Source organism: Salvia miltiorrhiza, chromosome 2 (genome assembly GCF_028751815.1).
Source record: "Salvia miltiorrhiza cultivar Shanhuang (shh) chromosome 2, IMPLAD_Smil_shh, whole genome shotgun sequence".
Classification (NCBI taxonomy): domain Eukaryota; kingdom Viridiplantae; phylum Streptophyta; class Magnoliopsida; order Lamiales; family Lamiaceae; genus Salvia; species Salvia miltiorrhiza.
Genome location: NC_080388.1, coordinates 37,369,845 through 37,382,725, shown reverse-complemented (window position 1 = coordinate 37,382,725; position 12,881 = coordinate 37,369,845). Strand labels below are relative to the sequence as shown.

Here is a 12,881-nt window from a genome sequence, read left to right as displayed (position 1 = left end):
TCCAGTCAAAGACGAAGGACCATCCAATCCCATGTTTCAGCTGCTGGTTACGCCTGTTCCAAACAGCCAGATGGCGTTCTCGGATGATTTTCCAATCCCCATCTCTTCCTTTCAACACAATGGGAAGGAGTGCTACACTGACAGAATCAACGGCCATTTCATATGGGACGTCGACCCATCGATGTGTGATCCGAGGTGTACCTGCAAATATGGTGATTCCAGTGATGATGATGGAGATGATGATGAAGATGACTACTACGACGATGAATTCTTCGACGACTACAATCGAAGGCCATATCTACATCATCCTGATTTTCTCTGAGGACCCCCTAGTCCTTGTTTCATGATGAAGGATTATGATGTAGAGTTTCCTCCACTCACTAAACATGAGGATCCTATCAATAATATTTTCACTCGCCCCCACATACAGAGTACTGTGATTGAATCCCCGGGCCAACGAAAAGCTCTGAATCAAGGGGAAGAAGTTTTGAACTGGCAAACTTCGAATGCCAGAGCTCAAAATAACTCTCTCATCAATATTGATTCAAAGGTTACTCAGATTCTAGAGAAAGTTCATGACTCTACAGAGAAGGTTTATATAATGGAAAAGCAACTACACCATATTGAACAAAAGCTTTCCAGCAGAATTTCTAAACTTGACGTAGAGCTCCAAGACCTTATTGCTAGAAGGCAGTTTGGACCAGACTTCTTTCAAAAGGAAGCTGAAATCAAGAAGCTCAAGAGAGAACTGCAGCAGATCGATGATGACAAGCTCAAAGCCAAAGCCATGTTCATGCCCTCTCCAGAGTACCTCCAAACTCCTCACGAATCACCAGAATATTCTAAATATTTTGGTATGATATCAAGTATTCCACTTGATACTCAGCGTCGAAGCAGAAAGAAGGACGCCAGAGGAAAGCAACCAGACTCCGAATCACAACCCTCTCAAGCCTTCATGGTGAACAGATTGCCCATAATTGATTAAATGAGCGAGTTATCTGAAGGATCCAGTTCCTCTTTCTCCGTCAACATTGGCGATGAAGATATCGGCATGACAGATTTATCAGCAATCTTGATGGCCGATCCTACGACGTCCAGTCAACCTTATACTGAACCAGTTGAAGTAGATTCGGATGCTGAATCCATTGACCAACCCTATGTTTCCCGTCCCGACGAAGCCAAAGCTCCAAAGCAGTCCAGTGGTCCCTGGTTCTCTTTCGATGATGTCCCCTTTCACAAGCGCCGCGACAGGATGCATACTTTTGCTGCCTGGCTTGACAATCAACTCAACAGGGAAGATGCGGATCTCAGAATAGTCCTGAAGGAATTTACTTCTAGATTCCTAGGGACTCTACGAGAATGGTTCCTTAGTCTTGGAGAATATCGTCAACGACAGCTGCTGATGTCTCCAACACCTGGTGAAGTACTAGGAGAAATCCATCGAGAATTCATTGGAGATCTTTCTCTATACACGAAGGCCATTTCCCAAGAATATTTCTCCATGCGGTGTTGTTATCTTTCAAGGAAAGACTTGGATTGGCATTTTAAGAGGATGTCAGAGCGATTTTACATCCTCAACGGCTACAACGATCCCAATCTCAAGAATGTCTACCTTGCATCTTTACCAAAAGAACTCCAACCAGAGATGGGCAGGATGATTCAAGCCTCCAGAAAAGAAATAGCCCAAATCAGTATGGGACAAATCCATCAGTTCTGCCTTGCGGCCCTAGACAAACTCTGTGAACAACAGAGTCTCTTCAAAGAAATGTCCGAAAGAAAGCATCTATCCAAAGCAATCTGCAACAAATCTTACCTGGAGATCAAATGCAAGGATAAAGAATGCAAATGTTCTTCTAAAAGGAAGAAGCAAGGGAAAACCAAGTTCCAGAAGAAAGCCAGTAGGAAGAAATACAGATTCTTCCGACGAAAACCATTCAGAAAGAAGAAGACTGACAGATGTTATCTCTGCAACAAAAAAGGACATTATGCAAAGAACTGTCCTTCAAAACCAAACAAGTCTTCCAAGCTTGCCTCTCAGGCCTTCTTATCTAATGAAGCAGATCTCGAAGATGCAGATGTGGAGTCCCTCTTCTCCGAACAAGATGAACAAAACGTCGATACTTCCTTTATTTTGCAGGAATCTTCTGATGACGATACATCCAGCTCCGAAGAATCCTCAGACGACGGCGTTCCGATCCTCATGACAAAACCATCCTCATCTTTGAAGACGAATCTGATCGTGCCTGAAGCATTACCTTCCCCACATTTGGAAGTAATGATACTACAGACCAAGTATGACAGACCCATCAAGGTCATCGGCGTACTTGATACTGGAGCAAGAAGAACCATGCTGAATCCAGATGTTCTACCCCCAGAGGCGTGGGAATCTCATCATGAATATTTTTACGCCGATGACGGTCAGACCTTCCATACTGCGTTAATCTCAAAGCATCCAATTGGTATTCAACTTTTCCCAGAATGTACCGTCTGGATGAAAGTAATTGGAAGCAAACTACATGGGCATGATCTTCTTATGGGCTTTGATCTATTCTTCAAAGCACAACGATTACAAATACTACCCCAAGGTGTCAAATACAAGAGGAGATTCCAGCCATATACCTCTATTCAGAAGCTATTCTCTTTACAGGAGACTGCCGACGAATATCTCCATTTCTCCAACCAGTTGAAGAAATGTTGTGCCGACTCTCATGCTGACTTTCGCCATCCGTCACCTCTGTGGAAAAATAAAGAGTTCTTCATTCAACTCCCCTTCAAGAAGAATGAAGATATCAATTCCACCAAGGCCACTCATCCTAGGATGAACCCTGAAGAGCTAGCCCTGGCCCGACAAGAATGCAGTCAACTTCTCAATCTTGGCCTTATTGAACCAACCACCTCAAACTGGGCATGCCAGGCTTTCTATGTCAACAATCGAGCTGAGCAGATACGAGGGAAAAAACGGTTAGTAATAGATTACAAGCCTCTCAACTTTTATCTCCTTGATGATAAATTCCCTTTACCTCGAACCCAAATGCTTTTTGCTCACCTCTCAGATGCTCGAATATTCTCTAAATTTGACCTAAAATCTGGCTTCTGGCAACTCGGTATTGATCCCAAGGACCGATACAAAACAGCTTTTTGTATCCCTATGGCTCAATATCAGTGGACAGTTATGCCTTTTGGCCTCAAAGTTTCACCCTCACTCTTCCAAAAAGCCATGACTAAACTCTTTTATCCTATACTATACTCCACCCTTGTCTACATTGATGATATTTTGTTATTCTCCAAAACCAAAGAAGATCACTATGTCCTACTCGACAAATTTCTGGAGATAGTTCAAACCTTTGGCATCATGCTTTCCAAAAAGAAAAGTACCATTGGCCAAGCTAGCATTGATTTCCTGGGTATGAAGATCTCCGACGGAAAATATGAACCAGGCCTTCACATTTCTCAAGAGCTGCAGAAATTCCCAGAGATAAATTTATCTATCAAAGAAGTACAGCAGTTCCTTGGTATTGTCAACTACATTAAGGACTTCATCCCCAACTGTTCACGCCATACCAATCCACTCTCCAAGATTCTTCGCAAAAACGCTCCTCCCTGGGGGCCAGCTCAAACTGCAGCGGTCAAATACCTTAAAGAAGTTTGCCAAGACCTCTCATCCCTACGCATCCCCGGTCAAGGACAGCGCATCCTTCAGACTGACGCCAGTGACGAGTTCTGGGGAGCTATTCTACTAGAGAAAGTAGAGGAGAAGATGTTCTATTGTGCTCATGCCAGCGGTTCCTTCAAAGACTCAGAAAAACACTATCATGCTGTCTACAAGGAAATTCTGGCCGTAAAGAATGGGATAAAGAAATTCGAATTCCATCTAATTGGCCATAACTTCATTGTCCAGTTGGATAATACTTCTTTCCCGACCATAATGGAACTCAGAAACAAAGGAGTCCCCGAGAAGCAACTCCTACGACTCAAAGACTGGTTCTCCAAGTATCAATTCACAGTTCAACACATCAAAGGCAAGGAGAACGTTATCCCTGATTACTTATCCCGAAAGCCACAACTTCAGCTCATCTCCTCCACCAAGGTACTTCCAGTTATTTTCATGGTCAGAAAAAGAAAAGGGAAACAAAAGTCTTATGTTTGTGTGGGTGGGAAGGGGAAAAACCCGTTTTTACCAGAAAATATAAAAACCCCAACAAAACCATCTGAACCACCCAATCTACCCTTACCACTATCAAACATCCCTCTCACCTCACTGCGCCTTATTCGCCTTTTTGCCCGAAAAAATATATTTAGGTTTCTGGCCATGCACATCTCTAAGTCTCAACTGTCCTTCCAAGATGCTTGTTTTGATATCCAAAAACCTTTTCTCGGGATTGTTTTTATTAACTTCAACACCACACTCTCCTTAAATTCATACTGGTATATATGGTGTCTTTCTCTATTACTCTGGTATGCTCCCGTCGAAGAATGGCTGCTTATTCTTTACAGAGAGCTACACACCTTCAACAAGCATCAATCCGATCCTCATCTCATCCTAATATGTCTTCGCCCATATTCTGATGGAATGAAGGAAGACCTAGTACCTCTTCCCTTATGGACTAAATGGAAGACTGTTTCTACATCCATCCAACATGATGCTGCACTACAAAATGAGTTGTATGATCATATTTGCATCATTAATAATACCACCCCCGTGGATACCCAACAGAAGCTGGTATACACTTCCTTTGTATTTCATCCAAAAGAAGAAGACGTGGCCACTCCAGGAACAACCACCGATCACACGTCAACCAAGAATCCGGATACAACAAAGAAGCCTGATGCTGCCAAAACGCCTAATATCACCAAAGAAGAAGCAGACATATTGGAATACTTTCAAAACATCCAGCTGTCCTGGTCTTCTGATGATGAAGAGGAGATGGCACAACAGCAAGCTACGTGCTCAACTGCATGCTCAACATCAAAGACATCCTAGAAACTTTGCACGTGTCATAGCTTTAATTTGTACGTGTCATGTATCCTACACTACTGTTGTACGTCGTAGCTTTTGAAGGTTCCACCTGTGTTTTCATACACCTGCATGAAATTGTACGTGTCAAGTAAAATAGAGAAGACGTAACTTAGTCTCCTTCTGGCCAGCCCTATATAAAGGGTTGCTCTGTATAGTCAAAGGATACACTGAAAATAAATAATACTCTTCTCCTTTTAGCAACATGTCTGGCTAAAAACTCTTTATCTTCCGATCCATCCTAGAGAATTCCATGTAAGTCTATATACTTCCCTGCAAATTATATATATGCATATAATCATGTTCTGTTAGTCATTTTCGAAACCATGTCCATATCTATGCTACAAAATCGTTTTTAAATTAAAAAAAAAAAGTCTTTTTCTTACAGAACATTATGTATGTATATTGTCAATCCATGCAAGTCTACGGTCCTCATATATGTACGGTGATTGAATTCAGTATTTTGCATTATATATGTGCTTAGAAAATCTAAGGCTTTGTATGCCGTGTCATGATAATTATAAGCACGTTATAATGGTTTGATACTAAATTGATATATTACCTTGAGTGTACGTATTATGAGGCTCCCGGACGGTGTCATTGGTATCAGAGCCAGTACTCTCTCCTGGCTGACTGCAGAAGTAAATAATTGAATGATATTGCTTATTTACATAAACATATCATTCTTAATTTAATCTCAACTACTCCTTTCTTATAATGATATGACCTTTTTTTCACTATATGAACATCACCACCCATTTTATTAAAAATCATGCCCACCAATAATATCATATATACTTTTCGTGAAAGGAGAAAGTATATTACTCCCTCCGTCCACCAATCAACTACCCATTTGATGGTCGGCACGGAAACTAAGAAAGCTGGAAAATGTGGTGTAAAAGTGGTGTAAAAGACTAAAAGGGTAGTGTTAATATATTTTGATTACTTTTACTAATCTTTCATTAGCTATTTGACATTATTTTAATGTCTTGACTTATTAAAGTGTTCTTTTTTTTTTATAAGCTATTTCTTTCTTTCTTTTTTTACTCTTTAATTAAATAAACTGAAAACTGAAAAATAAATAAACTGAAAATTTGAAAATAAATAAATAAATAAACTGAAAATTCAGAAAATAAATAAACTGAAAATAAATAAATAAATAAATAAACTGAAAATTCGAAAATAAATAAATAAATAAATAAAAAACTGGAAAATAATTTTTTTCGAAAATAAATAAACTTAAAGTTCGAAAAATAAATAAATAAACTGAAAATTCAGAAAATAAATAAACTAGAAATAAATAAAATAAATAAATAAACTTAAAATTCAAAACTAAATAAACTGGAAATAAATAAACTGAAAATTTAAAAATAAATAAAAAATAAATAATCTGGAAATAAATAAATGAATAAATAAAAAATAAATAATCTGGAATTAAATAAATAAATATAAACTAAAAATTCGAAAATAAATAAACAAACAAACTAAAAATTCAGAAAATAAATAAACTGGAATTAAATAAATAAATAAACTGAAAATTTGAAAATAAATAAATAAATGAAAATCTGGAAAATTATTTTTTTAGAAAACAAATAAACTGGAATTAAATTAATAAATAAACTTAAAATTCAAAAATAAATAAATTAATTAATTAAAATCTGGAAAATTATTTTTTTTAGAAAACAAATAAACTTACAGTTCGAAAATAAATAAATAAACTGAAAATTCAGAAAATAAATAAACTGGAAATAAATAAATAAACTGAAAATTCGAAAATAAATAAATAAATAAACTGAAAATTCAGAAAATAAATAAAATGGAATTATATAAATAAATATAAACTGAAAATTCGAAAATAATAAATAAACTAAAAATTCAGAAAATAAATAAACTTGAAATAAATAAATAAACTTAAAATTCGAAAATAAATAATCTGGAAATAAATAAATAAATAAACTGAAAATTGAACAAAAAAACCTGGAAATAAATGAATGAATAAATAAACTGGAATTAAAATTTTCAGAAGATAAATAAATAAATAAATTGAAAACTGAAAAATAAATAAACTGGAAATAAATAAATAAACTTAAAATTCAGAAAATAAATAAACTGGAAATAAATAATTGAATAAATAAACTGGAATTAACATTTTCAGAAAATAAATAAATAAATAAACGGAAAATTCGATAATAAATAAATTGAAAATTCAGAAAATAAATAAACTGGAATTAAAATTTTCGGAAAATAGATAAATAAATAAACTGAAAATTGGAAAATAATTTTTTTAGAAAATAAATAAACTGAAAATTCAAAAATAAATAAATAAATAAATATACTGAAAATTCCGAAAATAAATAAATTGGAAATAAAATTTTCAGAAAATAAATAAACTGAAAATTTAAAATATCCTACTCCATTTAATGAAGATAAAAATTGGATTAAGTAGACAAGTAATGATAGAGTGTGGTGGGTCCAATTGGTAAAGTGTAGTAATTTAAAAAGTAAGGGAGGGTATATATGTCCATAAAGCAGAGTAGGTAGTTAATTGGTGGACAAAATTTTAGAGGCAAATGGGTAGTTGATTGGTGGACGGAGGGAGTATATGTGTAGCTCAAGCGTGTCTAGAATCATAATCACCGCGCATCGCGTGGAAGATACGCTAGTCATAAAACAAAACGCAGATGTCATGTGAAGGAGAGAAAATATGAAAAATGAAAGAAATAAAAAATAATTTTTTTATTAATTTTGAATCTTTAAATGACAATAATTTTTGTGTTTCAAATTTATTTGTTATGATTTTTATATCTTAATAATGATATTTTTATTATCTTTAATTTAAGATGCATATTGAATATTTTTTATGAATCGAATTTAACAAATTTTAGACTTAAAATAGGAAAGAAAAGGAAGAAGATAGAAATTTGACGCCAAAACAGTTTAGATTAAAATTGCGTGTTCATATATTTATACGATCTTGCACATGACACAAATATATACGTAGATATGAATCATATGATTGCAATTCTATAATAATAATAATAGATAGCGCACCTAATATGATTCAACCCCACGAAAAACAACCAAGGAAGGTGCAACGAATGACGAGATGAAACACAAAGAGACACAAATTTTTATTTTACTTTTTTGAGAGGGACCCAAAATATTGTTAGTTTCACATCCCAGAGGCAGCGGTTTCCGTTTATAACTATATTAGTCAAACTTAAACTTCCAGCTTTCTTGCTTGCCGCTTTCACACATACACACTCAATCTGCAAATGGGTTTATCAGACCTTGTTACTAATGCTCGATAAGACGCGATGGATTCGAATAGGAAGAGGAAAGGGCCAGCAAAGAGAGAGTTGAAGCTTATAGCTGCTGCTGCTTCTGTGTTTGGATTGCTCTTAGCTTTTGGAGGCTTTTTCGACGCAAGAGACAAGGTCATATGTGCTGATTGTTTACATTACACAGGAAAGATAACATTGTGTAACTCCTTTGACAGCTTCTAAGAAGGTAGGTGAGGAATTGGAGTTACCTTTATTCGATTTGGCAACCATTGCAGCAGCCACAAACAACTTCTCTCATCGGAGAAGGTGGCTTTGCTCCTGTTTACAAGGCTTAATCTATTGAGTGGGGACATTGCAGGGAAACCTATCAACAGGAGAAGTATTTGCAGTGAAAAGAATGTTGACAACTTCTACAGAGGAGTTCAAAACTGAAGTTTCCTTTATTTCCAAACTGCAGCACAGGAATCTTGTTAGAATTCTGGGATGTTGCAGTGAAGGAGAGGAAAACATGCACAACAAGAGCTTGGACTATTTCATTTTCGGTTTGATCATAATCTTTTAATTTTTTTTCCCTCATAAAAAGCCACACAGAATCTGTCTGATTCCATCTTTGTTATACTAACTCAAAATCATCAACACTTGCAGATGAGAGTACAAGTGCAGTACTGAGCTGGGCGAAGCGCTTTACCATTATTATGGGGATAGCAAAAGGCCTGCTCTACCTCCATCACGACTCCAGGCTCAAAATCATCCACAGGGACCTGAAAACGAGCAATATTTTGTTAGACGAGAACCTTAATGCAAAGATTTCAGATTTTGGCTTAGCAAGAATGTTTGAAGGGGATGATCAGATTACAGCAAGAACGGACAGAGTCATTGTAACATAGTAAGCTTCTCATCACACACGACATGTTATATATATATAACTTATAGAGAGCCATGGCCTAATGCATGAAACCTCACATCAACAGTGGTTATATGGCTCCTGAGTATGCATATGACGGAAAGTTCTCCATCAAGTCGGACGTATTTAGCTTGTGAGTGGAAAAAGAAACAGAGGCTTCAAGCATCCTTGTTCCTTTCAGAACCTCTTAGAACAGGTGAAAACAGCTAGTATTTTGATTATTTATTTAGTGTTGGCAGAGGCAGTGATGATAAATTGATGCAATGCAGGCATGGTAAGGAAAGCAGAGAGTTAGAACTGATGGATCCAATGTGTGATGATAGTGTGGAATCCCAAGTGAAGAGATGCATCCGAGTGGGGCTGCCGAGGACAGACCGGTGATGCCTTGGGTGTTTCTCATGTTGAGCAGTGAGGACGCGGTGTTGCCTGAGCCCAAGAAGCCAGGGTTTTTCATGCGAACTACTTCAACTGCTTCAATGAGCAACGACTCTAGTTGTGGGATATAGAAGCAAGGTAAAGATGTATATACTCAGAAATGAAACATCTAACACTTTACTTGCTCACTCACTCTCAGAGGAAACAACTATTTTCCTCTAATTCAAAGTGATGGGATAATCTTGACTTCTATCAAATGCTATATTTTCCATGTTAGTCCTCCCCTTGCTTGACTTTGAATTTCAAGTGTCTGGGAATGTTAAAGTATTCTGTTGTAAACCTTGCTGAGTCACCAAGATTAGTTATGTTTTAGTTAGCTTGTTAAGAGAAGTTTCCTTTAGCTTCTTTGTTAGTTAGTCTTAGTCCTTGTATATGTGCAGCTGTACAAACTTAATTCAATTGAATACAAAATCTCTTTCTCAATTCTCTCTCTTCTTCACTTCTCAAATCCCCTTCTACTTTACATTCAACACGGAATATCACTTTGGGGTACAATGTATCAATTGTAATTTATGATAATACTGGGAAAAAAAGGGCTAGCTTAAGACATAAACTGACATTTGCCTGATAAGATAAAGAGACTAAAGTACAAGTAAAAAATATAAACTTAGGTCAGGTATGGTTCAGGAATCTTTAGATGGAATTCATGTTAATTTTGAAATAGACCATTATATATGAGTTTATATCTTCTCGACCAAAAAAAAAAAAAACACGCATAACCATATAGCTTTGTCTCGCGCTCTGCTGTCATAATCTCTATCGGCGTCAAGCTCAGGACTTGTACGTCTGAGCAATTATAAGATGTTATTTTCAAATGCTTATAATAAGTTGTTAAAATACTGAGCTTATAAGTTAGAAACAGAAAATATTTGTTAGAGTACAAAAATATAAAGATAAACTTATAATAATATGTGATGAAAATAATAAATTATAGTTGAATAATATTTATAAATGATTGTTGCATATAAGATTATAAAAAAAAATTAAAATAAAGGAACTTATTTTTTGAATACTTATTTTTAGTGCTTATTAGTTGTTTAATAATTTATTTTGCAAACACTTTGAATGAGTTTATAAATTTCTTAAACAACTTTTAATTTAGTCTTAAGCTTATAAGCTCAACCAAACACCCTCTAAATAATTAACTACTACATCTTTGTTCATTTTTTGGAGGCTATATAAATAAATTTATCATTTTAATTTGGAGTTATAGGATATTATAAGGATTTTTTACTCCCTCCGTCCTTATAAAAAAATATCCATTTATAAATAGCACGAATTTTAATAAAGTAGGGATGTCAATTCAGCCTGAAACCCGTGGGCTGACCAGATTAACCTGTCAATCCGAGAGGGTTAGGGTTGAAATTTTCAACCCGATAAAAACTACAACCCAACTAGCCCATGATTGAATCGTCCGACACCCGATAGGGTCGACCCGACTAATTCGATGGGCTAGCCGAAATCCGAATACTTAACATAAAATATTTAGATATAAAATTTAAAAAATGATAAAATATTATAAAGTATCATCATTTCACTTCTCTGTATTTTTTATTCAATACTTAACATAAAATATTTAGATTGCAATGAATAAGACATGTATACCGATGAACAAGGCAGTATATACTGATGAACAATGCAGTATATATTGATGAATAACGAAATTTAAAATATTTCGTTCCCACCAGGATTCGAACCCCTGAGAAAAAAATTCGCTTTCTAGATACAATACAGTCATAGAATTGATAAAATAAACGCACGAGATCGTGTCTAAGATCTCACTAAAAATAGGGGGTCTCATTGGAGCACTTTCCTATATATATATTAAAAAAAAAAAACACCCAAAGGTGAGTGGTTAGGCAGACCCCCAACCAATAAATAAATCAAACCAACTACTATCTCATAAATGACGCTGCTCAAAATGTTGCATCTTTATATCTTTATTATGTAAGTTGATATTAAAATTTTACTTATTTATGCATGTATTTATTTATTACAAATATAATATTGTCAATAGAAATATATTGGTTAATTTTTTTAAAAATAAAATTTTGAGCCCGACTAACCCGATGGGCTAGCCCAAAACCCGAATATTTAGGGTTAGGGTTAAAAATTTCTAACTCGAAATTTTTTTCAACCCAATTAACCCGCACCCAAATAACTTGATAGGGCTAGCTCGGAACCTTGTGGATTGACCCGATTGACATCTCTAGTTGTGAGTGAAGTAAGGGTCTCATTTTATTGTGAATAGAAAACTTGCTAAAAATAGACTGGATACATTTTATGAGTGTTCGCTATTATTTTAGCTACGTCGTAAGTGTACGGTGTAGTTGCAATATAAGGGAAGCAAGGTCGTATTCTACAAGGATTGGCGAATTTAAATTTCTAAATACTATTAATAAGTTATTTTCAATCTATTTAGACAACCAAAAACAAGATATGTTTATAACTAAAACAAAGCTGAATTAAAGCAAGCAAACTAAATAACAATAACATAAACTTAATTAATAAATTGGGGAATGACTCGAAGGAAAGTTATCCTAGGGACTAGATTTCGATGGATTGTAATAAATTTTAATCTAAATCAATATTAATCTTGATATGACCTACTTATCTAGGGCGATCTCCCCAGTAGTTTTAGCCCCCTCCCGGACGACTAAAACAGTAAATTACGGGTCATAATTGCCGTCCCCGGTCAATTTCTAACCTATAACTCCCAAGAGCACAAAAGATCAACAAGCCCTCACCCAACTCTCAACCTCCTGGTTTATTGAGATGATATATATCAAACTCCTAATCTATTGTAATTATCATCTCCCGATTCAAATCACAAATTAGAAATGCACAAAAGGTGGCCAACCAATCATACATGGGATAAATCTAGGGCTTGAAAAGATAACAATAAGCACAATCAAGATATATATTGAACAAAGAAATCAATCCATTACAAATCCATCTAATCTAATCCCTAAGATAAGGGATTTTAGCCAAACATATTCATAATAAAAATAAATCCCAAGTCATAAGAAAACATAAATAAAGATATAGAGAGATAGAGATTCATAGACAAATCCTATAATCTTGATCTTCAATCATGTAATCTTGATAAGCTTCTTTCAAGTCTTCTCCTTCTTTCTTTGATTTTGGTGTTGTTTTTATGTGTTGAAGAGAGAAAAAAAAATGGAATAGAATGGAGGCTAGGGTTTTTGAGAGGTGAAGAATGATGGATGATATGAAAAGAGGG

General features: G+C 35.3%; 1 protein-coding gene across 1 annotated transcript; it reads left to right on the top strand.

The window, feature by feature from the left end:
• Window positions 1–8,407: 8,407 nt before the first annotated feature.
• On the top strand, window positions 8,408–10,060 carry LOC131012273 (G-type lectin S-receptor-like serine/threonine-protein kinase SD1-1). Its single transcript, XM_057940189.1, has 4 exons — window positions 8,408–8,840; window positions 8,944–9,184; window positions 9,270–9,398; window positions 9,472–10,060. The coding sequence occupies exons 1-3, from the start codon at window positions 8,696–8,698 to the stop codon at window positions 9,337–9,339; spliced, it is 456 nt and encodes a 151-aa protein (XP_057796172.1). The 5' UTR covers window positions 8,408–8,695; the 3' UTR covers window positions 9,340–9,398; window positions 9,472–10,060.
• Window positions 10,061–12,881: the final 2,821 nt, after the last annotated feature.